Genomic DNA, 26,597 nt, shown 5'->3' with positions numbered 1-26,597 from the left:
AAAAACTGGTAGTTTTTGAAGCAGGTTTTCGGTGGTTTTCGAGCAAAATTGCTGTACTAGGTGCTACCTCTTCCGTGGTATGTTCTCCTGGTACTAAACATTCGAAAACTGGTAGCTTTTGAAGCAGGTTTTCGGTGGTTTTCGAGCAAAATTTCTGTACTAGGTGCTACCTCTTCCGTGGTATGTTCGCCTGGTACTAAACATTCGGAAACTGGTAGTTTTTGAAGCAGGTTTTCGGTGGTTTTCGAGCAAAATTACTGTACTAGGTGCTAATTAATGCTCGCCTGGTAGCGCAAATTGGAAAGCGGCTTATTTGTATGAAATTTCGTATCACGCTCAATGATAACACGCGAGAATCTACCTCCTGCTTCCTGGTAGCGCAAGTTATTCAGTCCGTGGGAAAATTGAATAAACGCTTATGTTCGGAAGTGATATTTAAAATTCTAAATTCCATATTTAATATATTTTCACAAACGAGGTGCGTTCGATACGTACATGTATGTATATATTTTGTTACTTTGTTTCCACTTGCTTTAACTATATAATGTAAGTATTTCTCATTCATTCGATTCGCTAGCAGCGCTTACACCATATGCGTACCCACATACTTAACTTACGTCGAGCAACAAGTTATAACACTGCACAGGATTTGATTTTCTTCTCAACACACTCACAGTTTGTCACGCCTACCGTCGAAACTCTTCCCGTATCGGCTAGCTAAACACGTACGCAATGTACAGAATAAACATTTCCTTCCGTTTCTGGGGGTACGCGGTCGTGATCAGATTGATTGATACGGTAAGAAACAAGGATAAAAACTATACATCTTAAACACATACACAAACGGTGTCGTGTGTGTAGTTTTGCCATATAAAACATAAAATGCTAACCTTACGTTTTGCTGCTTCTTCGGACCTCTGTTCTGCTCCGGTGTCTTTACCTATATCACTCTATCTCGCTACATAGAGCATATCGACACAATTCTAACGGCGTGCACCGAGTGTGATAATGATTTGGCTACTGAGTTCGGAATTCGTTCGTAAAACCGCAGCGCTTGACAAGTTCCCAAAGGTAGCAATCGTCAACTCAGTTGTCCCCTATTGTACAGTACCTGCTCTTATTAACATTGTGTATACAATTTGCACGAAATTAGCTATCAGAAGAGTCGCTCCACATCTCATCGGGCATGCAGATCATACCAGTTACAAGCTAGAACTCTTTCTTTTCCACGATCGTACGACATTTGGCTATTTTTATACATTTTTTATCGCTATTATCAGGTGTTAATTGAGGGGTGTCTCTTTCGCTTTCGCACTGTCACTGTTTCCATTCGTTTAGCTGTTTACGGTTAACACAAAAGATGCATCCACTGAGAGCGGATACCGTGTTTATCTCGTGTTTATATTATGTTTACCTTTTAAGCTAGTGTATACTACCATTAAATCTTATCTCACAGTCGTATTCACCCGGCACAATGCGCGTTTATCAAGGTGCGCCCGCAAAGGAATCATTTCCACCCTATGCCTTTTCTCCTCTCCTAAAGTTATGCTGTGAGTACTCCGATATCTTACATCCTTTGACCAGCGTTAGTGTGTTTGACCGACGAACACACGAGCTATGTTCGGCGAGGTCCAGCATGCTAACCTATACATACATTAATCAATTCACGCTCACCGTGGAACGCGCTCTGTTCTAAACATATGATGAATTCTTTTCATTTTTAAACTTCTTGTTAGCGGTGCTTGTAGTTCGCCTTGTTTTACAGTCTCGAAAGGATTAAAGAAGACAGCACGAGTTAGGCAAAGGATACCTTTGCCGCTCTCTGTTTACCCATGGTTATGATTTCTTTTCCCGCTCAGCACACGCGACAAGTTACTGCCCTACTGTTCGCATCCTTGCATCCACGGACAGTGCAGTAGCAGGAATTGTGACCGGCGTTTGGTCCGGGTCGTAACAGAGCTACGGAAGTGTTTTACACAGGTGGGTGTCATTTCTTCTTAATCCTTTGCGCTATCCATTCTAATCCCTGGTACAAACTGGAACGGAAATAGAAACGTGACGAGGTTGGATTAATGTTAATCTACGCTGCCATCGGGGGCTTTGCGTCCGCCAATTATATTACCCTTCGCCCGTCAGCGCGCAACAGGACTGTATGTGCCACTGATGATTCTTAATTGAGGTTAGGTCTAATTGTTTCGAAATTTCAGCTGCACTCATCGAGTCTTTTAGATCCTGCAAATAAACGTAAAGGAAGAAAGAATGTTAGTGAAATATTATATCGAAGCGCTTGTTTGGAAGCTTTTTTTAAGCTTTTTTGTGTACAAATTATATTGTGCGTAAGAAGAAATATATATTAAGTAATATAAATGAGAATTTTCTTCGAGAGAAAGTTCGATCCAAATGAGAATATATTGAGGTAGCTTGTACCGTGTCCAATGTTTTTTTTTTAGCTCAATTCTAAATTCCCGCATCTACTAGCTGTTTCATACTACTAAATCATTTGCGTTGCAATGCGACAAAGCATATAAAAATCTTCTATGAATCATTTACAAATTCAATATTGCCTAACACTGATCGATTTTAAGCGAATAAATACATCTCATCAATTATATTAACACGTGCAACGGGTTCGTTTATTACATCCCAGCCTTCAACGCATTGAATCTAGTTTGCTTGAAGTTTAACTTAAGTAGTTGGCATTGATTGATTGTGATAGGTAAACATTGAATTCACTCTGGTGAAACACTACAATCAAAAGCTCTAATGCCTGTCAAATAGAAGACACGTCACGAAAGCAAGTATGGCAGAGAGCAAGGAGTCAGCATCCGAAGCAAGGAATGATCCTTCCCAACAGGAAGATAATTGTTCCAACAATTCGAAAGAGATAGATGCCGAAGCAGATGACGACTGCATACTAATCGAACCGGATATTAGCATCATCATTATTTCAGACTCGGAAGGCGAACAGGAACAAGAAAGTACATCGCGTGTGGCTTTCTCCGCCCGTGGACAGAGCAATAGGATGGAAATGACGACAGAAACGCCAAAAATCCAACATGGGATCAAGGAGCAGTAGCTGCAGATAACTGAACCGTAGAGTACAAAGAAGGATGCTATAGTTACAGTGTTTCATTATATACAAATCGGTTAAAAACCTACAACATTGTCATTGTTCTGATCATTGCATTCAGAAAGAAACCGGAGCACCATTACCGGAGAAATTGAACTTAACATTGGACGAAGTATATAAAACTCACCTGCTTATTTGCGTAAACGAGTAAACTGGCTTTCGTTAAGTCTTCATGCTGCAACATTTTGTACAATTCTTCGCGCGTCACCGCTAACCGTTCGCGATCGGTTGAGTCTATTACCATGATGATGAACTGAAAAATAGCACACAAAAAACGTCTTTAAATGTTACTACCATCCAGTCGCCTCTGTAATTGGCGGGAAGGGTCATGCTGCTCGTAATAAATGGTTTACATATGCTTTGTGTCACATGGTGAAGCCCCTGTATTAGGCTGTCCCGTTGTGCGGTGTTACTATTTTTACACGAAAGGATGATGATGCTAACGAACAAACGATCGCCACGTGCAGCACGTGGTGTGAACGCATTGATCCTGCTTACCTCTGTGTTTGTGTAGTACGTGCTCCATGCCGCCCGCAAACTCTGCTGTCCGCCCAGATCCCACACGAGAAAGTGAATGTTTTTCCATACAATCTGCAGCATGTGTGAACCAGTGCCCGCCCGTTGATAGTTTGTGGTGTTTTGCGTACGCGAAAGAAGCAAAAGAAATAAAGCAAACAAATGAGGTTAGTATGGGAATGTGCTCGTTAGATAAGCGGCTTATTTTGACTCCCTGTGGTGGCGGAAGCATATTCCACGCGGAAGAAAAATCTGTTCCACCATTTGCCACCAGGTTCGTTGTTACGAAGAGAGCGACACGAATTATGGAGCGTTTATATCGCTTGAAAGACTGTTTCTGTTATCCTTAACGATGTCAATTACCTCCTCCACGTTCGATCCGATCGTTGGGCTTGTGTGGACGACTTCGTTCATTAGAAATTGGTACAGGATGGTGGTTTTGCCGGCATTGTCTAAACCCACCATGACGAGTTTGTGTTCTGAAAGAGGAGATAATAAAATATTGAATATTAATTATTTGCAGAGCAATGAGATAAAACAGAAGCTAAACTAAATATATAATACAAAAAAACAGGATGGATAACAATAAACAAACAACCGTGCAAAACCCTTTCCCATTCTATCTTTCTCTCTCTAAAATAGTTAAAGACACATCGTAAAATTAAATAATTTAGTAGACTGTAGTAGCCCCATGAATGTTTTGCTCAATAGCGACCAGTACGGGAGCCGAAAGCAATAAACATATGGGACACATTAAAACCATAACCGACTATCTACACGATGCGCTTTTACACACTTTTACCCGAACGCGCTTTTATTTTGACAGCTGCTGCACAATGGTAAAAGGATTATGATACTTTGTGGTCATCATTTCGGTATTGTTATTGCAATATTGATCAAATTCCATGATACAAAACAATTCAAAGAAAACAAACAAGGGGAAAGCCTTGAATAAATTAGTTAGTTATAATTAATTAGTTAATAAATTAAATTAGTTAATTAGTAATAATAAATAATTAACGTTTACATAAGGTTTAAATGTAATATTTGAAAAAGCCATTCTAACCATACTGCTCGCACACCGATATACTGATAGTGAACAGTTGAAACAATAAACGCTACGCTGCAAGAAGCACGTCGTTTAAGTTGTCGGTAACTTCGGTTAAAAGCCTAGGCAGTCGGCAACCGGTAGAAGCAGTTGAGCAAAAAAAATCATCCTTAAACTGTGTTAAAATCAAAGAGCTCTTTACATCAGATGTTCAAACTGGCTTGAGGTGCTCCAGTTCTAAACCTGCCATGTATGAAAAACAAATCTTTTCCTCACGGCTGAGAAGTCGGACAGTTGCAGAATATTTACCCTCAGGCATGTCTGCATACTGACCAAATGACTGCTACTATTTCTGTGCTGTCACACGTACCCCCCCTGGAGTGTTTGGTTTATCTTCATCTCTACTGCTGCACCTACATGATGCAGGGTTAAAGACCTCCCGATTAACCCCAGTTTAGGATAGCGATGTAATTGTCAATTAAAGCTGTATCACGATTTCGGAGGTCCAGTACCGTGAAGTAGTTCCAGCGCCAACACGCAACAGCAGGCCGAGAGAACTCGCCCTATTATACATTACAGCATGTTCGGGTTACGCGTTAAACGCTCGATCGACCGTGACATTATCAGATTATTCTCCCTCGTACACTTCCCTTCGTATTACGCGGGAACGCATTAGACGGGACGGTTGATGTACATTGTCCCACACATGATCGGGTGTGAAGTTCGTGGAGCAAAATGCTCCTACCCACCTCAAAAACGAAGGGGGTTTGTTAGCACCAGGCATCCAACCACCGGTGCAAGTGGAGCAGAGGACATTTAAAACAAACCCCACAGGGTCGAGGAATTAAGGCACACAAACACACATGATCCGATCTTGCCGATTGCGGTGTATATCTCCTTTACTCCGAGCAAGGGTTGGTCAGGGTCTACTACTACCGCACTGTCAATCGCTCTCATTACGGCCACGGCAATATTAGCCGCAAACTTAAGCCAGTTGACCGATTAAGACCACCGTTTTACTTGAAACTTTTGATTGGCTGTGTCGGTAGGGAGTCAGAAGTGATGTCAGAAGTCATGTGCAGTGGTTGCAGTGCAGCAAACATCTGTACCGTCTGGCAGCCACGTATGGAGTCGAGGAAACAACAAGCGAAAGTATGGCTAGGTAGTGATTTTCAACAGTGATCCATTATAATGGGTATGGAAGACGTAGTTTTTTATAATTTCTCTAACCACTACCGCAGCCAATGCGTACAGTTCCTCACAAATTTGGATTGAAATGTACGACTTTATGGAACTACGAGTGAAAGTTAGGATTCAATGGGAATGTGTACATTGAGGAATGTATTTATTGTTGTACTGTTCAACAAAGAATGCGAAATAACACTCATAACATTAAATTTACATAATTATCTTAAATAAAACATAATTCTCAAAGTGCGGATGAGCCATAGTTTTTGAGTCAGCTTATAGAGACTTTGAACCTTATTCGTCTCTCGGATAAGAAATAGTGACTTTCAAGAGATGATGTTTCAAACCGATCAAATAGTGGAGTTGGGTAATACGGCACTAAACAACACTACCGGCATGGGTTCAAATCTCAGTTCACATTATTACAATTATGCAAAAATATATGAGGAATTTTAATATAAAATGTATATTATGTTTTATCAAAAATATAATCACTAAAATGATGAAGAAGTGGCTACCGGAATCATAATTCCGGGATTTGTAACCAAAAAAAGGCGCACAAACACATTTCCCAATGTCCACGCAAGCCGCCAGCGCCACCCCCTAGCCCCTTAAATCATGCTTTTTATGTAACATTTAATTGATTTATCACACCGAATGACACCGCCGGGACACTCTGCCGGGGTTTTGTTGTGGGTCGTGATGAAATGTTTAAAATAAAACACACTCGATATACCGGGGAGGGTCGTTCCAGTGAGTGAAACCGGACCAGTTTCGTACGCTTCACCAAACGCAACTACCTCATTCATTTTTGGCCGCATTTGATGTGGGTTGGTGGATCGATTTTTGCCTGCCCTGTTTTTTTATTAGCCACCTGACAAATGCTTGTCAGTCGTGTGTTGTTTCATCAGAGCACGTACTACTGATAGGCTTGTACCGGTGTAGATTAAATTATACTTTTCCTGAAAAATGTCATGCTATCGCTGGAGCAGTCGTGAGTAAAAACTGTCCAATACCAATCAACCAGCGAACGGGTATTTTAGCGGATAGTTAACAAAAAAGCGTCAAAGTTAATACACTTTAGCACCCCCCGGGGCAACCCCCATTCAAGCGGCGTGATGGAAAGCAATCGAGATAATCGTTTCCCTCTAAATTGATGGTTTCACTTTTCAACGTGACCTTCGGAATTTAAAGTTCGACAGACGGTCTCTCGTTTGAAAAGAAGAGAGAAAAAAACAACAACTACAGCACCCTCATCAGAAGTCTGCAATCTCCGCGGAATTTAAAGGAAGGAGAGAAAATGATAGAAATTGTTTTAGTCACCAGTGGTTTTTGGGGTGAGTTTTTGGCCCACTCTACTGTCCACAGTTGGAAGGGGGAACAGCAAATAAAGCTTTTGCGACAGACTCCATAAAGTAGTGCTTGGGAAACCTGTTGATGCTGTGGAGTTTTGGTGGGGACCATTTCGTTGGTTTTTTTGTTTGGCAAACATTCAAATCCTTTTCATTCTGAATCTAGAACCTTCCGGGAAATAATACAACTTTGAAGTGTGCCTCGAATCGTCCTCTTATAACCTTGTCTTGGTTTGCCATTTTTTGCTGCTCAATACGTTTAATTATCCATATCGGTTTCTGAAAACGGTCCGGATGGGATTTGGAATCGATCTTTCTTGAGAGCAATTTGCGCTTATCACTGTACTTAAGTGTACCATGCATTAGTACCCAATACAAGAATCTTAAAAACCAGTGAATTTTACGTATTTTAATTTTACTTTTAAATTAAGTTCGTTTAAAGAGTGATGATCGGCATGATGGCGATCATTGCCTATCAATGGGCAAAAACTATTTAGTGGAGTGCATTTTGCCTGGAAAGTGCGTACTATTCAACTTCCAACAAACCAGGAGAGATATAACAAACTGTTCAGCACGTTGATGTCCCCAAATTCTAAGACAGTGCTCTACGTGAGATCAAGTAAGACATCCAACAAAACTATTTCTTTTTTATCGATATTCAGTATATATTAAAATTGATAATATAATTCGAATAAGTCTTGCGATTGTCCAGTCAAAATGAACACAGATAAATTAGAGTTGCGAAAATTGAATCCAGTCAATATCAAACCTCAACCGAATCCCAATCGGAACGAGTCCTAATTGAATCACAATAACTTCGATCATCGGGATTTGATCCATTTCGAGGGATTAAATGTTTCAAATTTCTAAAATAAATGGCCTTTCAATGTACATTTAAGACGATTCTTGTCATGCTACATCTACTTTAGCGTGTCAATGATGTAAATTGAGGTCCTATGCTGGAATATAACAAATGGACATTATGAACAATCCGAAAGTAAGGTGAAAAACAAATGCATTTAACTTTAAGGACTAATTAACTTAACTTTAAGCATTAATGTCGGAGGAATCTTAGAGGGTTAATTAATCTTTTATAAACAGAGATTCGAATTCCTTCATTCTGTTTAAAGCTTCATTCAGATTCTAAATCTGAATCAGATTCACCACACATTACGCACAATGGTTTTTTGTTCCGCATATGTGTGGAAGGGAGATGAAGGAGCCGCTAGAATGACGAACTCCACGTTCTGTACGATCAACTCACTAACGTACAGCGAAATTTACTCTCACTAGTCTCCGATGGGCAGGTTACGTCATGAGAATGATACCGGACAACCCAGCCCGTAAAGTACTCTTAGGTACTAAGTACTTCACAAGGACAGAGGAGGCGTGATAGAATCCCATTGAGATGGAGTCCGAATGCCCACTTGCAGTAGGTCAATATCGCAGAGCGGTCGTAGCGTCAGATAAGTGAGTAACTCTTTCTAGCATAGGCCACTTTCGTATACATTTTCCTATCAACTATCTAACGATTTAGTGATTGAATGTGTGTTTAATGACCACCCTAGGAGACTAATTATCTATCATCTGCCTTTCCCTTCCAGGCGCTTGTTTAACGGTTGAGAAAATCTTTCCACCCGCGAAACAGCATTCACCTAAACGAAACATACTTTCAGTAATCCATTTTTCTTTTTACATTCGGTGGAACATTGTTTACATTTCCCCGATCCCGGTGTGAAGCGACTGACAGCAGTAGATGCAGTAACAACATGATAAGCAGCTGTGGGGCCACGAGCAGTAGGCGCCCATGCTACATATTTCGTTGATAAGCGCGCTGTGTACGGGTGAGTGTGGATGGAGACACAACGCAATGGGTGAACAAGAAAGGGAGCAAAAAAAAAAGATCCAAGCAAATAGTAGCGATGTTTTCGATGATGATGTTGCTGTGATCACGACCGTGATCGAGAGCAAAGACCTTTCACTACCAACGAAGAAAACGATACCCCGCGAACTGGGTTGGCGTGACGTGAGTAGGTGGGGGGTAGGTTTGTGGGCTCCCATTCAAAATGTAGGCCAACGTACGATTTCATTGCCGTTGCAATACGGTTGCGGGTGACGTATGTCAACACGCGTTATTAGCTTACCTTCATTGCCGAATAAACTCCAGATTTTGGCAAACAGTAGCCCCATGATGACGATGACGATGTGAGCCTCGTTTGATGTGCGTTTGCTTTTAAAATCCACCCAGAGTAGGCTTTCTCTTTCAGATGGATGCAACTCTTTGACAGATGCAACAATCACGCACAATGGAAGCAACAATACAGAACGCGCTAACACCACTCCATGAATGCCACAATGAAAAAGGAATTGGTCTGTCTACTTTGATTGCACTTTTGAAACATTTGTAATAAAAAGAACACAAACTACAAAAAAACACACACACTCACACACGCGCGCGCGTGTTAATTGCAACACACGCGAGTAAGGACAATATCCTGCCGCCGTCTCGAGGGACCTTTTTAGCACTGGCAATCTGCACGACACCTGAAGCGAATCCTTACAATGGATTCCATCGTCACACGGCCATTACGATGGGGCTTCGGGCACGAACACGAGACAAACTGTTGGGGTTGCTGTCTGCTGCGTTGCACTTGCTATTGTTTTCAAAACACACAAATACACACGTGTACATTCGCCTTTTTGTTTGTTGTGCTTCTTTCACTCGTTTCTTCTCCTCATCGCTTCGCACACTTCTCTCTTTCATTCAAGAAGCAATCATTACAGCTGAAAACATACGCGCATAAACGCACACACAAGGGGACGGTGCCACGGTGCGAGCGAAAGTGTTTTTGCTGATTTCTTTCTTTCGGTTCGTTTTCACTCTAATTGTTGTTTACTTGCCGTTTCTCCTGCGTCGAACGGATGCGTGCGTGTGGGTATGTGGGTTTGCTGTCCCACACTACCATAATTTCTTTTTCCACCAAGAAAGACAACCCCGATGTCGAAAGCGGAACTAACTTATCCGGGAACCTTTTCGGGAGTTCCGTGGAGTAACCAGGATGTGTCTTGTGTCGGTCGTGCTTTTCAAGTTTCTGACGACAGTATCGACACTCCTTGCAGATGAATAACAAACAAAAGAAAAACCCACACCACCCTGACCTTTACTCAGCTGCTCTGGGTGGGTTTCGGTTTCGATGTGGAGCAATGAACAAATCTTGCGCCCTTGGTGATGTTGTGCGTACAGCTGGCAATTGCTTGTCTCTATGCGGACGAACCTGGTGACACGTTGAATATTGCTAAAAGTGAACAAAGATCACGGGAGTGTGCAGTGACGATTATCTGAGTACCTGATGATAAACACAGTAACCAAGGTCCAGGCTTAACGGGCTTTTTGTAACATTCACGCACACTTCACAAACAACAAACTGTCTTCACACGCAGCCTGCAGAGTACGACGCACGAACGAAGCGAACGGAAATGCATTACGAAGAGGTTTTGTTCAAAATATTCATTAGTTTTAACAAAATACAGCTAATGTACGACCTACGCTGGTACGGGTGACATTTACTGCAGTGTCCGCTACACGAATGACATTCAAGGTGTATAAACAGCGGTGATACACCACGAGTGGTGAGAATGGTGAATTGCATTCAACGGAAGGGAACTACATTTGAAAAAGTATGCATTTTTAGGAAAACTGCCTTACTTTCTGTGGTTTTAGATCAGATTGTGGAAAAATGTGATTAAAAAGGATACAACTATTTAAAAAATACTATTTTCAAACGATATAAACCCTATATTTATTCCACAAATATAAAGATTCGAGATGTTTACGTATTTCTTTTCTGAAATAACGGCAATATCACGAATCATGCTAACTATTTGGTTAGATTTGTTATCAGCAGGTAGTTCGGCAAGCATCGGATACGGGAGAGTCTGTTAAAATGTATATATTTTGCACGAAAACACCAGCAAAAGCAATGTTTGAATTGTTCTTATAAAACGCAAACATTAAAACGAGTATGCTGAAATAAACAACCACAGTTTATCCATAGAAAATTACATCATTTCCAATCGCATAACTGTTATTCTGCATCTAGTCCACTTTTATGTAACTTAAAAACTTTCAAATTTTCACAAGGAATTGCAACGTGTATACGGTGCTTTGAAATTAGTGGTTGCGAGAGAAAAAGTGATGCGAAAACTTTCTTGCAAAGAAGCATTCCCCAAAATACAGTTATCGACAATTGTTTTATCTAAAACTTAAACAAAAACAACTTCAGCATTGTAGTACGACAAAATAAAATCAAAATTGCATTACAAATGTGAAAAAGCAAATTTGAAATAGAATAAAACAATTGTCACATCTCACCTTGCAGCAATCGTGATGTGGCACGTGCACTGACAGTTGATTCGCGCAGCTATGCTGTCTGCTCGAATTTTTAATGTTTGTTGTTTTTTTCCCCCAAACGTAGATGCGTACACCATAAACTAAAATCGAACGATAGTTTGTGTGATGCTATGGTCGGTGTTTTTCATAGCGAGTGTAGTAAGTGTTCGGGTTTTCTTAATGTATTTAAAAAAAGTGTTTCCCAACAATATTTTCTATCGGTGAACCCAATGTGTTGCAGTGTGTGCAGAAGTGCAAGTGAAGCATAAAATGAAAACAATTCAGTGCATGTTTGCGAATGGCAAAGGAAGTTGTTGATTGAAGGTAGAACAAAAAAGGAATGAAAAAAAAGTGTAAAGAGATAATCCAATGCAGTAATGTATTAAATAACGCGCCCGCGGTGTGTTTGCTGAGCAGAAACGACACTGTACAGGGGAGGGAAAAAATAAACAAAATTTGTTTAGCGTGCGTTGGGTGATATGCTGTGGTATCAGTGAAGATATGCGATTACAAAGCTTATGCGGCACGAGGGATTATACTGCCAATCACTGCGCTTAGTGGTGTAGTGGGTATTTTTTTTAGTTTTTGAGTTCTTGTTGGTGGCTTTGGTGTTAAAGTAGTATGGGTGTGTGTTACATGAACTTAATAAAAAAAATCATCAAAAATCAACGAGAACCGTGGAAGAGACAGTTGCCTGTGTTGCCAGCATGATTGACGGTATGTTCACTTAATTTTATGTACGAATTGATTGTTCCGACTGCATTCTATAGACAGCTGCATAACGCCCGTGCACCGTTGTGCCTTGTTGGTAGCAATAAACAAAAACGAGCGATAGCATAAATTTCACCCATAAAAGAGCATTGTGTTATGAAGGGGTGGCGCACACGTACAGGCGCACATACATCCATTAAAAAAATAATTTCTTTGCCTCGTGCCCGTCACGAGCGGGGCTGCAATTAAACGGGCGCAACTTTCCAAGGTCCTCCTCCCCTGTACTATTTTCCCCCAAAAAATGGGAAGCGCAAGTGAAAACGTACGCGATGCATCCTACGATTGCACTTTGTTTAAAATTGTTAAATAAATACACCGACACCGTAATTTCCATACCAACAGACACAGTTGGCGGTTTTTTTGTTAGGTTTCATGTACCCTCCACGGTGGTTGCCCTCGTTCCGAGTAACACCACCAAGAAACCGTAGCAAGCCAAGAACGGCAGCAGATGTAAACTTGTTAATCACAGAAATAACACTTTCCTTTGCGTAAACAGTACACCCCGGGCAAGTGCCAACCGTGGGACCAGCTTTGGAGTTTGACGCAAGCCGGGTGGGTCATTTTTCGGAAGCGAAACCGTTTTGCACCATACACACACGTGGCCGTGGAGTAAGTGACTAGAATAGTACGCGTTTGGTAGGTCCGGAAAATTGCACGGCAATCGGTTTTAGTTTTTTCTTTACCCATCTCTGTAAGGGTTCTGACGTGATTTTGTACTGTTTTTTTTGTCGTTTTTTAGATTTTCGTTTGGTTGGTTCTGTCAACTGCAGCACGTACTCTGCGGGTAATTTCCTTTCCATGCATGAGATTGTTTTTCTTGCCGTCTCATTTGCGTTTCACGGAATGGAACCATGACTGCCACCAAACACAGCACACGTCCCACGAAACGATGATGAGTCCGCTTGTTATGGTTCTGTAGAAGGAGCCAAAAAAAAAGAACAGGGAAGCAGTTCCTGTCATCCGTTCAATCATGTTTAATCACCAGGTTAAAGAATTGCTAGACCGTGAAACGTCTATAACTGCATGCATGACGGTGTAGTTTTGACTGCTGCACACCCGAAATAAAGGGCACCGACGTGTGGACATGATGTACAGAGTCATGGTGTGGATTTAACACGAAACAAAAATGCTTCAAAAACACACATTACTGTGTAGTATTGCATTTGCATTCATGAACGATTTAATGTCGAAAATGTTTGAAATTGAATGATGGTTCAGTCCGATCGCTAATTGACGCGGAGATTAGGTTATAAGGATTTTTTTTAGGTTAGATTAGGAAAAGACAATTTAGAAATTCAACCTCTTGTCTTCGGGCAAGACAAAGAGATGATTATCGTCCCTGATATCGATTCTGACGGTCGGTAAGCGATAGTGTTTTTCTTTCTATCATCTCACGCTCGAGTCGTGCCTTTCGAAAAGTGATGTCCGTTGGCCTTAAGAATCGAAATGTCTAGAACTGCCACAGTTGTTCTAAAAGTGAACAGATCCCATCACTAACCCCTCCATTGGATGCAGATGGTCGAATTATCTTTTGGTATTAAAATATAACAACATTAATCTAACAAACGAATAGATGTTTGACAAAATATTTCAAATAGAGGGAAAGTTCTATAGATACGTCATCTGCGGCCGTTTAGTAATGCTGTCTTTTGGGTGGTTTTTTTTTAAATAAAACTGATTCAAAAATATTACTTAAATCCGTAATAATCCTATTTTATCTGAGGAATTTTGCAAAAATAAATCTGAGGCAAATGTTGATAAAATGTAGTGGGAAATTCGTGGAATACAGCCAGACAAATCCGTGTAAAACAGTGGGAAAACCTGCAACTAATGCTGTTGTATCTCTGTTGTTCTACCTCTAATCTGGAGTGATCAAAGTAGTCTGGATCAGTTTATGCTTAATCAGTTCTGCTTAATGAAACTTTAAAAAAATCATTTATAGGAATCTTTAATGAGGAGTCATTCCGATCCGGAATTAATTCTCACAACATTCTTGAATTATCTGTGCAGCGGTGGATCCAGGGCTCGGGGAGAGGCGACAGCGGACAGAATCGTTAATCTTGGATGATTCATGAAGCTGAATCAGATCTACCCGACTCGAGTTTATAATAATCCGTACCAGTCTGGAAAGTAAACCGGACTTGGACAGAGTCTTCGTAGTATCCTGGAGTTGCAGTGAGAGAAGTCTGAAGTATTCAAAGTAGCACTGGTTTGCCACGGAAATCGGAGAACTGGAGTCTACTACGGAATTTCCCTGGAAAGAGGGAAATTGCGCCGAAGTCCTTGTGGTGTTAGTGAATCATACCCTGTACGAGTGGTGTGGTGCCGTGTGGGGATAAGAAAAAAGCATTAAAACTGTAACGAACCTCCGAGAAAAACTTTATTAGAATAAACTTCATGAGAATGTGTACTGGAAATCCGAGAAAGCCTTGTTGTTAGCCACCATTAAACCCAGTAGAATATTCAATGCGATTGTCATAAAAAATTTACGGAAAAAAAACAAAAAACCTTGTCTAGTGGCAGGAAATTCCAAAGAAAAGTACTGAAATTCTCAGCAATTCGAGTAGTTTAGTATAGATCGAAGTACTTGAAGTAGTCCGCAGATATTCATATCAGTCGTGAAATTCGTGTTGAAATTCCAAGTAATCGGTGTATTTCTTGAGTAGTCCAGATCAGTCCGGATATTTGTAATTTTCAGAACTGTGGAAACCCCCATTGAGAAGTGATAGAACTCAGAGTAACGGGTGTAAACCGGAATAGTTCTGAGCAGAGCTCCGATTATTTTGAGTTAAGCACTGGAGTTAATTCCAAGTTTCCAGTATGGATTTCCCATAACCTCATTTCCAATTAAAGCATTTATAAATCATTCGAGTCTGTTAACTTGTTCCAGTCACATACACAAAAAAACACAATTAACGATAGTGTCAGTTTGCAATCCTGTTCGTCCAAGCGCGTACCCAAACGTACGTGAAATAATTAATTCATCATTTAGCACATTTAATTGTGTGACTAACGGTGTACTAAAAGTGTAACAAACAAAAAAAAGCTGTTACGTTATATGCTTCAGCTTCGGTTAACACCCGGAGGGCGACGGTGTACATCGAAATTTAATTATTAGTTACACAGGAAATCGTGCAAATTATCAAACACACACTCGCACACCCACAATAGTGCGCAAACGGTTTGTGTGGTTTAATGTTACCCTCTATGGATTGACTGGTGTGAAGGCATGTTGATTGATGAGTTTGAATTTGTGCATTGATTGAAGGATACGCGAAAGTGCGTATAATTGCTGCTGATAGCCATCAATTTCATATTTTTACGTTTAACGTTCCCGGGGAAAATAAAACCACACACCGATGCCCAAAGTTAAATTACATTTAAATGAATTTTGGACCCTGTGAAGCACCTGTCGGAGGGAATGTTCAAATGTTCAACCACTCCTGAATGGGGATTTGTTTGCACATTACAGTTTGCGTATCGGTTTCGATAGAAATCGCTGAAGGATTGTTGCCCGCCTGACACTTGATTTATGCATGCCATTGGTTGCGATTAGTTTTTGCTGCACTTGGATAAACAGCAACACACCAGTTCCGTGTGCTCAGAAGCGGGGAGTCAAACGGTGGTTGAATGGCAACAACATCCAATTGCATTGCTCCTCACTCATTACACACCATCCGAGTTGGATGCTGGGTGTGCTCATGGTACCCCGGTACCGGGGCCCACACTAATCGTAAGCACTAATCGAAAAGGTCACCCGGCAACACGGTAACTGGCCGCTACACACATGCCCGCTTAGCATACGCAAACAAATCAACAGATGATGATTACATGTGCACAACAACCCCGCGCACCGATGCCCAATGGGACACAGGAGCAGCAGCAGCAGCAGCCACAGACAGGCTTGGCCAGTTTTGCACGAAGATAATGCATCTTTATGGCCTAATCCTTGCGGCCGGTTTCGTTACGAGACGACCATGACGGGGCCGGCGATGTATCTAAACCCCCTTCTAGTACGCCACTGCGAGCCTGCGCTTGGGTCTCACAAACGTCACATTGCGCCTCGTACGTCGAGGACTTTGATCGATAAAATGTACTCGCTCGATCGAGTGATTGCGCGCGGTACCGGTTTGTTTTTTCGTCTTCTTCTACATCATCAAACACACAGGACAGGAAATAACTGGCAGATCTTCTCGGCGATCTTCATCGATCCTCCGGTTTTGTGGGTGAAGGCGCACAACGCCAGTTGACTCATGACAGGGCCGCGTACTTTATGGGCGTACCGCGGATTGGCGCGATATTTTAGTGTGCTTCCCCCCCGCCTTTCGCTGTTTTGTATCAATATTGTGCCAAACACAGTGCCTGTGCAGACATTCCGTGGCGCATTATCATCATCATCATCTTCATTGGCACATTATTGATTCGTGTGGTACGGAATGTTTCACCTAGCAGAGTCTCACCCGTCGGAAATGCCTTTTGCCTTTAGCGAGGTGTACGAACGAAAAAAAAGCATCGTTGAGTGTGTTGCTGGCCGTGCATGAGAGCCAGGAGGAGAGAAAAAAAACAAGCCCTTGGTCAACCGATCGGTCCAACCGGCCGGTGGACCAACGGCGGTTTCGCGTTGCGTGGCGAATGATTAATGCATTAATCATCGGCTGTTCGGTATCGGTGTTGTTGCCGGGGCCAATGGGGTTTTTGTTTGGCCCCCGTTCGGTGTACTGCCAGAACGAACGCGGGATTAAATGTACTTTCTCGTGTGCCGTGGTGCGGGAATTGCTTCGTGCCGATCGTAGCCTCGGTCGGGATGGTCGGACTCAATTGCCGGGGCAAACCGTTGCATTTGGCCTCAGATGAGATGCCTCCCCCGATCGGTTGCATCACCGTGCAAGTCCGTGCTCGACGACCCGGCACTGGTACCATTTCATCGAGGGAAGGTCTGTTCTTTTTTGCCGTCCCTATAGTATCGTGATTAATTTTTTATTCGCCGGCCATCTGACTCGCAGCACCAATCAAGCAATGGAGATGGAAAATGCTGTGCTTTTTTTCTGTGCTCCTCGCTGATTAAAGCACCTCGTTTTTTGTTGTTGTTGCAATCAAATTTGAAGGAAAATTATGCATATCGGATCACCCCAATCTTGCAATGCATTTTTGTCACACGTTTTAGCTGACTGGCCGGTCATAATGATGGCTAGTCCGGCGGTACAAAATCACGACTTGTTTTGCATTGTTCACTTGCGCAAAGTTTGACTGTTGCGGAAGGTTATAACAAGCGTGCTGTTTCGCAGTGTGGTTTAGGGTTAATGGTTGGTGCTTCGTTTGCTAATGGTTAAAGGAGTCTCAATGTACTAAAGATTGCAATGGTTTACTATTTGCTCACACGACATCTTTCTTTAATTTCAGCGCCCCTGGTGGCAATTTGTTGAAACCTCTTTGTCAGTGACTGTACTGGAAATGTGTCTGAGAGGAAAGAATTGGTAATCTTCAGGGTGAATACAAATCGAAAGTAGCTCGACATGGGTTTAAAAGACTGAGGCTCTAAGGCAATAGCGATAAAGGTAAACATTGGAGAGCTGAGGTAATCCTGGATCTAGGATATCAAGGATGAGATTGGATTAAGAAGCGGAAGGGAATCAATAGACATACAATTCAAAAACTAATTAGAACATGCCCACCAGGAGATTTACGTTAATATTAGGCTACTAAGTATTTAAACATCAACTTCAGGAAACCTTTAGGACAACATTTTACTACCTTTGAAGTGTTGGGTCCAGAAAAATTGTGTTAATTCAGGCGAGTCGGTGTGGTATACTAGGTGTTTCTCAGTGATACTTGTCGTGCGCTTTCAACTAGCTGGGAGTATATTTTACAAAACAATGCATCCTTCAACATGTCCACAGTGTCATTCCATAAAAGACATTTTGAACTAAAATAAAGAGTACACTTGAAAAGTTTGAAACATTATACAAAAATCTGACACTACAGAAGGTAGAAAAGAATAATATAGAAAGTGGAAAAGCTCATTGTGCAGAAATTCGCGAGATATCCAAAAGTTTCAAGAACTTATAGACATAGAACCTAATCATTGTCAGTTGGACGTACTTGAAGTTAGGTTAGGTCTTTGCTAGCCTCACGAGTGATGAACTGTCAATTGGAAAATGAAATAATCTCAAAAGAAAAAGGACAACTCTGGCGTCTAAATTGAAAACAATTAACAAAAAAAGGCATCTTCCAAAGATATCTCAATCTAAAGCGGAATTAATTTCGATCGTAATGGACGACTACCTTGCCTTATCTTAACCATAAAATTGCATCCCGGGAAAAGAGCAGATGGAGCAAAACTGGTTCAAAGTGAAATCTTCTTGAAAATGAAGGGTTAATTTACAGTTGATCACTATTCCAGTATTAAATATCACCGATCCCAAAGGCATTCCCGATGGAGTCTTGAAGAGTTTCGTTGACTGAAGGAAACAAAATCCAGATTGCTTTTGTTTGTTACACCTATCAATCTAAATCCGTAGTCCATTATATGCCCACAAGACATGGTGAAACGGTGCCAAACCCTTTTGAATCTCTGTGCGTTTGATTCATCCGTGTACTCATCGGGGACTGTTGAAGGGATGATGCCGGTACGAAACACCTAAGCCATCCATTCGCAAATGAAACCCATAGCTGTGTAGAGGCAGTGCACGCGGGTTTCATCACCCCCACTTTGGGGACCGGGTAATCCAACACCCCCATACAGCTCACGCGTTTCGCGTTCTGGGTGCTGAATCGTATCAATCCCAGGGAATGCACTCGTACGGAACAATTAGCCCCGGCAAAACACGAGGGTGGTACGCAACGGGGGGAGATTTATTTACTAAGCGCACCATCGTCGTCGTCGTCGTCGTCTTCCTGTCATCCGATACAGAGATGCTGTGTAACGCAATGCAGTGACAGCTTCGCACCGTAGAATATTCACTCCTTGCGGAGTGCTTTTGTGATAAATTTTCCCGCACAGTTTAGAAGACGCTTTTGGTTTCGGCTTTTGAAGTGAAATTGAAAGGGAGCGCCCAGGAATGGGCTTTTGAAATTCTCGCCCGTCCAGCAAACGAACAGGGCGGGGTGGCGCGGCCTGCCACCGGTGTGCCCCCATTTGCAAACACAAAAGCGCGCAAGTAATTTTCTTGCTCTGTGGAGCTGCGGTGGTGGTGTGCTTGTTGCATCGTCTTCCGCATTTTCCTAACCTTGATTGTGCCTTGATTGTGTACTACGGTGGAACTTGCCCAGTCTCTGGGCGCAGGTCACGTATCGTGTAACACACGTACGTGCGAAATAAAACCGGAACCAGGCCACTGCACATGCACACAGGCCCCGGGGTGAAGAAAGGCGAGCAGCAGATTGCCATGTGCAACACACCCCGAAACCGGTGGCATAGAATTGAAGGAAAAATCCATTCTCGCAAAAACGGTGGCTTCCATTCCGTTTATCCATCATTTGCTGGTGGGATTATAAGCACACCGGGAGCGACGACGACGACGACGGCACCATCATCTCTTCGCCATCCGGATCCCTCACGATCGTCTTTAGAATGTTACGCAAAGCTTCGAGAAGCCAGAAAGCGCAAAGTGTGATGTTCAGGCGACTATAAAAAGCTCACCCGCGGAATTGGGGATGTATGTGTATGTTTGCCTTAGCATAGATCAAGCCTACGGGCGCCGATATCAATAGCTGGCAGCGGTGTTGGCACATACCACGTCACCTTCACACACGCAGCACCCCTCGCGTTCGCTGTGGTGCTCTTTGCTTGCTCTGCTGCTACTGGAAGGAACGTTCACTGGCCCGGGCGAATTGCGATTGGCCATCCCGCAATGCATTTTCCCGTCGTCCGTGTGCATGTGTTTCTTTTATTTCTCGTTCATCTCCACAATCGGAAGCTGTTGTGGGAGCAACGATGAGGCAAAGAAAGGAAACGCGGAGCCAGAGGAGGAGAACCATCGTGCACCGGCATCGTTCCAGCAACGGTTGCACACCGTAGCACATAAGACAAAGTAAACGAAATGCAATCGATTCATAATCCGCGAAAAGTTGCCGCTTTCGAGTGCCACCGAGTGCCGGTGTGTATGTGATCGCAAGACTGGAAGGAAGGAAAATTGTTTCATTTCGTTTCGTGCGGTTGGTCGTTGGGGACTTTCCACACGCCCAGGGCTTGGAGGAATGAAATCGACCTTTCGCGATAAATGAAAAAAAAAACACAATGTGAATTACTGTTGATTTTCTTTTCAGGCTGAGAAGATTGCGAGTAGCTTGTTGTAGTAGGTGTGTATGTGGGTTTGCAATTTTTATGGCGAATCTTCGTTAACCACAAACATTTAAATGTTTCATTTTCTTTTCAAATATTAAATTAGTTTTGATAATCTGAACATTAGCTATTTCTAATTTCTATTTCTCTTCTATTCTACTTCTATTCTATTCTCTATTATTATTATTATTATTCTATTCTATTCTATTCTATTCTATTCTATTCTATTCTATTCTATTCTATTCTATTCTATTCTATTCTATTATTATTCTATTCTATTCTATTATTCTACTCTATTCTATTCTATTCGATACTATTCTATCTTATCTATTTCTATTCTATTTATATTTGCTAATATTGCTATTTATTACTTTTGCTATATGTGACTATCAATTTGAAAAAAAAATACTGATTTTAACTATGTTTGAGGTAATCAATCACTATAAATGATTGTGGAATGAATAACACTATAATACTAAGAATGTTAGTGGAAAAGATTTTAAACCGAGATTATAAACTGAATTATTTAAATGAATTCGTTGTAAGTTATAGCAAGGGAGCTTAGAATTAATTACTCCTCTGTCCTCAGCCACAAGCGGATAAGTATGTATGATGACATATCCAACAAAACATTAGAAAAATTAGTATTAGAGTATGAAAACTAATAATTTATATTACAATATTGGTGTGGTATACTATTAGGCGAAGTTAGGGAATTTCGTTTATAGTGTATGACTTTTTATTATTCGTTTATAGATTTAATTTCTGCTTACTGTCGGGCAGAGTTTCCCCTTACACGGATATAAATTCTGATGATCTCCGTTAATCCTTAACCGCTATTTATACCAAAATCCTACCTATCTAGTCCTAGCTAACATTATGTATTCCTCATTTTCTTATGCTAACTATTCTAATGGCTATCCCTATCTTTATGTAACCTATCCTATTCTATCTTATTTCGCTACACAACTACCAATCACGCTCTTCTCTATTAAATACTAACAGACTAACAAATACAAACGAACCTATGTCTAACAATAATTATTTTACTATAATCTATTTATTTATTTATTTATTCCATGATGACGGCTCTCGCCGTATTATCATTTTACTATAATCTAACGTACGTACTATAATAAACGTAGTAAACCATAATCTAATATTCATCTATAATGGTTTACCATTACTAGCATTGTGCATAAATAATCATTTCGAAGAGTCATTCATGTGAATCCTCAGTGAGGAACCATTCAAATCATGAATCTACTCGCGAAAGATTCATAAAACCTAAAGAAATCATGGCTTCCTACCATTTTCTAAAAGATCCTCAAAGATTCAACTGAAGATAGCATAATGAATCCCCATGGATTTGGCAATAGAACTGTGGGGTTATGATTCCTTGGAGATTAATGAATCATTGAAGAATCCTTGAGGAGTTATAGAATCTATAAGGAGTCATGAATATATGAAGATTCTTTGGAAGAATTTTTAAAGAATCATGAATCTTCTGAATAAAGATTCAGAGTCATCCATTCAGAGATTCATGAACATGATGCTCTAGCGATCAAAAGAAAGAATTCAAAAGAATCTCATCGCACGATCTTCTGTATACGCCGCGTACAATTCCTGTAATAGCCAATAATTGATCCAACATGGAACTGCAGAAACTATTGTTCGGTTCGTGTAAAGTGGATCATAGCACAGCCAACTTTTAATGCGCTGTAACAAGGTCTTTCCGAAAACGACAACGTCTCCTAACCTTCTCCCCCCCCAAGCATCACGGTTCCGCCGTTCGAACTCGCTTTATTTATTTATTCGTCCCACCGCGCCACTATTTCATGCCCCCGCGAAATCCGTTTTGAAAAACGTGCACAAATCCTTTACAGCATATTACGATTCCATCGACTTGCCGCTTTGCCCGTCTAAACTCTCCCGGACCCACCCGAGCGCGAGCGCGCGCGCTGGATGCCCCGCAGCGGTTTGGGCACCTTACAGCGTTACAGATGCGCCCAGCGGGATAAAACCGACAAAATGGAACCGCGCGTTGGATGGATGCGCGATACCCACAACCGTACACATGCAGCAGCCAGCCCACCACCGATACCGGTACCGCGCGACCCGGTTCGGTGTACGGAGCGCAAACTGCACAGATTGAACATTGAAACTCATAAGCTCCAATCAAACGTTGTTTTGCGTTTCCTTCCGTTGTTCCGTTGCGAAATACTCCCCTAAACCCCCGCACATAGGCGAGGAACTTCCACCCAACTTTTCACCCCTTTGGGTAACCGTCGTTGGCAGATGGTTTCGCAATTTCTTCGCACTCAGCCCTGACGAGGGGGGGAGGAGGTGCGTGTTATATTTCTTATTTTGTCAGCCTTTTCCATTTGCCGAGGCAAAATAAAAAAAAAACATGCGAACAAAATCCCCACGGATCGGTGTCCTCTCCTGGCTGGCGTTCGGTGTGTTCGGGTTTTAGTAAATATTGCGACAAGACAACCCGAGCAGCGCACACGGCAATCACAAGCAAGAACCTATTGGCCATGGCGCAGTGTTTGGGGGGGGGGTTGCTGCTTCCTTTCGTTGCGCGTGCCCATGCTGCCCACTAATGCGACGCGCGTTTCGGTTGCGCCTCATCGACCGAACGGCTTAAAGGCGCAATAAGTGAAGCTTTGGTCTGTCTCCGCCAGCTTTGTTCCAGTGCCGTTTTGTTCGCGAACGGTCGGTCGGAACAAAAGGCTACGGTGACGAACGGCGGGTGGGGGGGGGGGGGGGGGGAACGGGCTGTCTTGCCCATGTATTACTCATATATCACACAATTTATGGGGATTTGCTTTGGCTTTTTTAGACAACCGCAACGCAGCGCATCGGCCGTTGGTTTTGTGTTGGTTGGTTGTTTTTTTTGTTTTACTTTCCACGCGACACCGCTACGGGGGAGATCCGCTAGAATTCACTTGCAAGCTTACCGAACACCGAACCGCGTCTCTTTGCGCGATGCAGTGCGCAACACTAGAAGATGTGTGAAGTGAGAAGAATATCATGACACTTTTTTGTTTTGTTTGGCCGGCATGTCTACACCGCAGTAGAACGCAGAAACTTGACCACAGACTACACACACACACTTCGGTGGTACCGGGCATACCGAAAGGCGTAGAGTTTCATGGATCCTCGGCTCGGGAGCCTAGCTTAGAATGGTTGAAATTTTCACCCCCGTCGGTATGTTTTTTTTTCTTCTCTCGGCACCGGGTGACAATTTGTGCACAGCTGGCGTTTGGGATTTTTCCCTCGTTTAAAGCGTGTTGCATCTTGCGTTACGCGACTAGATGGTGCATGATGCATGGCCCGTGATGTTTAGCTTGTCAGTTTTCCTGGTATCGAGAGCGATTTTTCATGTTGGACACATTAGAAGGTTGTTTGTTTGTTTATTTTTTTAAACTATGTCAATCTTTGGGACATGGTATGATGCATACACTGGTGGCAGTAAATTTAATAGCACCACCATTTTTGACCTAGTCATGGAAATTGTTTGTATAACTCTTTTAGAAGATGGAATTTTTATATTTTGTTTTGTTTGTTGTATTATCAGATCGATGGCAGAACCTGAGTTGTTGAACTAAGTAAATGCGATATACATATGTTAATTATTAAATAGTGAAAGATCCATCCAAAGACACCGTGAGAATTTTGTCGTCTAATTACGTAAAGTGTGTTATTTATTATTAGACCTAGAAGCGTTTTACACTTTTTTTTTTGTTCTAAGGTGCTCTTTCACTGTTGCGAGAAAGAAATGTGAATTGTTCCTTAGGTTAACATTTAATAAATTTTCAGCAATACGGTTAACGCTATCCTTATAAAAAAATACTATCTATTTTACAATGAAAAATCGTCACATTTGGTGCTGTAAAAAGTTACTTGGACAGATTATTCAATCCAAATTCACTCACCGTCCAAAACACAAATTTTATCCATTTAGCAGTTTTCCACTACACTGTATTGATAAGATCGATAAGAAATTAGAAAAATTAACACAACCCTGATGTTTATTTCCACTAGTGTAGGTTGTGATAAACGATGATTTATGAGAGTAAAAATTATACCAAATTTATGATATAAAATTCGGTATGCTATAAAACCGATGACTATTAGTACATGTGTAGCCCCCCTAGGATACACTATTATGGCGGAAGTTTTCCTGACCTTTTAATTTCTGTTCCGAGAGCACAATCCTTCATACTAGAAAGACGTTAAGTCGGCTTCAATTGTTCGCTTACCGTGCAATTTTGGATTTTCTAAAACATGTAATACATTTATTGAACTGAATAAGACGGCATTATGAATACAGGCAGTCCCCGAGATACGCTATTATATAGCGGACCGCTATAACCCGAGAAAAATCCGCGTAAGTCGAATTTCCGCGTAAGTCGAATCCTGGTGCAATTTCGTTTATATTTCAAAGTCACGAAGTCGACTTCCTTCTCTTTATTTATTCAGCGAACCTTTTTTAGATTTTAGACAGATTTCGTTAAAGTAAGTGAGAAAGAAATGTTTTATGTGATGGATTTGAGACCAATTTTTCACCTTTTTCCTTAGATTTTGTGCTATTAGCTCAGTTGTCAAATTAACAAAAACCGCGTATCTCGGGGACTGCCTGTATGTTTTTCTAGTGTGTTTGATATTTTTGCTTTAAATTAAATGAGAAATTTCAAAGCGGGACCAGAACGGAGACTACTTTAGTGTTAAAAATAATGTGTATTTCGTCGTCCAGAGTGAGTGTATGGCATTAGTTACGAAACTCCAAACAATCAGCATTTGTGAACGTTCTCGCAAATAGCTTTATCGCAGCGCAGTGTCGTATTACCGTCCCAGCCATGTATTTGCTAACCTTTACAGCAACGAATTACCCTTTTGCACATAAATAAGATGGAACACATTCTACGACAATTGGGGTTTAGTTGTGTCATTTTACCATATCCCCCAATCCGTCGGTTGTTTTCGACATACATTAATCAATAGGCTACGTAAAAGGCTTAAATTGGCTTTGGCTTGTAATCCGGTGAAAGAAATTGTTTATGGTTTCACTTCGTGTGTTTTTTTTGTCGTTTGTTTTCAAAACGGTACACATCCACACCCTGCTCTGTTTGTAAGTCTATCTATTTTTAAACCCCACCACCCGTGGGCACTCGCGTTCACCATGAACGGTCGCGCTTGCCCAAACGATCTTCCCTTTTGCGTCGCGCGTTCCAGTCTGCATGGGAAGAGTTCCAAAAAAGGACGCACCGCCGCCGTGCGGTTAGGTTCTTCATTTGCACTTCGATCGATCGATTGATCATGGTGATCGAGACGGTGAACTGTGCGTCGGTTCATTTCCCATTCCATTTAGCGGCCAGTTTCGTCATCGTGTCGCCACGATCCTTACCCGGTTCGCGTTTTGGGAGGGAACTTCTTTCGCTCCCAGTGCCTATGATGTAAGCCCCGGAGGACAAGGGAGTTTCGGAGGCATTCGTTATATTTCCAGTACGGTTCGCCAATCGCCAAATCGTGGCTCGATTACGTTCGCTCGTTAGCGGTGGTTTTTTTTTGTTTCGATGAAGAATGGACCGCGATGCTATTTTACGGCGCTGACCTTTGCACCGCGAAACGGCCGGGACACTGGCCCACTGGTGGAGACTCACTAGGGGCCGGCCCAATGCTTCGACAGGTATGCTTCGAATGCGTTTCCAGTGAGTGTTGTGTCCGTTTGGGGGTTTTATGCAATAGAGAAACGTGGCCAATCTTTACGACGGGGTTCGTTAAGGTAGTCGTGCCGACTCGTCACCGGTCACAAACCAGCTGTTCGGCGGTGCTGCCTTTCGCTCCCTTCCAAAAACAAAAAAACGGTCGCGTCTTCATGCTGGACTGCATCCTGGATGCATGGCGGACCTTCA

The 26,597-nt window shown here is 42.0% G+C and overlaps 1 protein-coding gene and 1 long non-coding RNA gene across 2 annotated transcripts in view; one reads left to right on the top strand and one right to left on the bottom strand.

Moving 5' to 3' along the window:
- Positions 1-445: 445 nt before the first annotated feature.
- On the bottom strand, positions 446-10,788 carry LOC128310474 (ADP-ribosylation factor-like protein 5B). Its single transcript, XM_053047159.1, has 6 exons — positions 9,379-10,788; positions 4,010-4,125; positions 3,629-3,721; positions 3,258-3,383; positions 2,123-2,232; positions 446-2,036 (listed from the first exon to the last, which is right to left on the bottom strand). The coding sequence occupies exons 1-6, from the start codon at positions 9,422-9,424 to the stop codon at positions 1,988-1,990; spliced, it is 540 nt and encodes a 179-aa protein (XP_052903119.1). The 5' UTR covers positions 9,425-10,788; the 3' UTR covers positions 446-1,987.
- A 1,045-nt stretch (positions 10,789-11,833) lies between these two features.
- LOC128298352 (uncharacterized) overlaps positions 11,834-26,597 on the top strand; it is a 106,427-nt gene continuing 91,663 nt past the window's right edge. Inside the window, exon 1 of the long non-coding RNA XR_008287264.1 lies at positions 11,834-12,341. This is a non-coding gene — a long non-coding RNA (uncharacterized LOC128298352). The remainder of the gene's footprint in view (positions 12,342-26,597) is intronic.

This window comes from Anopheles moucheti, chromosome 2 (assembly GCF_943734755.1).
Source record: "Anopheles moucheti chromosome 2, idAnoMoucSN_F20_07, whole genome shotgun sequence".
Lineage (NCBI taxonomy): Eukaryota > Metazoa > Arthropoda > Insecta > Diptera > Culicidae > Anopheles > Anopheles moucheti.
The sequence above is the reverse complement of the archived record's forward strand: the minus strand, read 5'-3'. Positions and strand labels throughout refer to the sequence as shown.

Coding starts and splice junctions, on each gene's coding strand:
- LOC128310474 (XM_053047159.1), bottom strand. CDS start 9,424: ATGGGGCTACTGTTTGCCAAAATCTGGAGTTTATTCGGCAATGAAG. Junction 4,126..9,378: donor GAGTTTATTCGGCAATGAAG/GTAAGCTAATAA, acceptor CTCCTCTTTCAG/AACACAAACTCGTCATGGTG. Junction 3,722..4,009: donor TCGGATCGAACGTGGAGGAG/GTAATTGACATC, acceptor CACATGCTGCAG/ATTGTATGGAAAAACATTCA.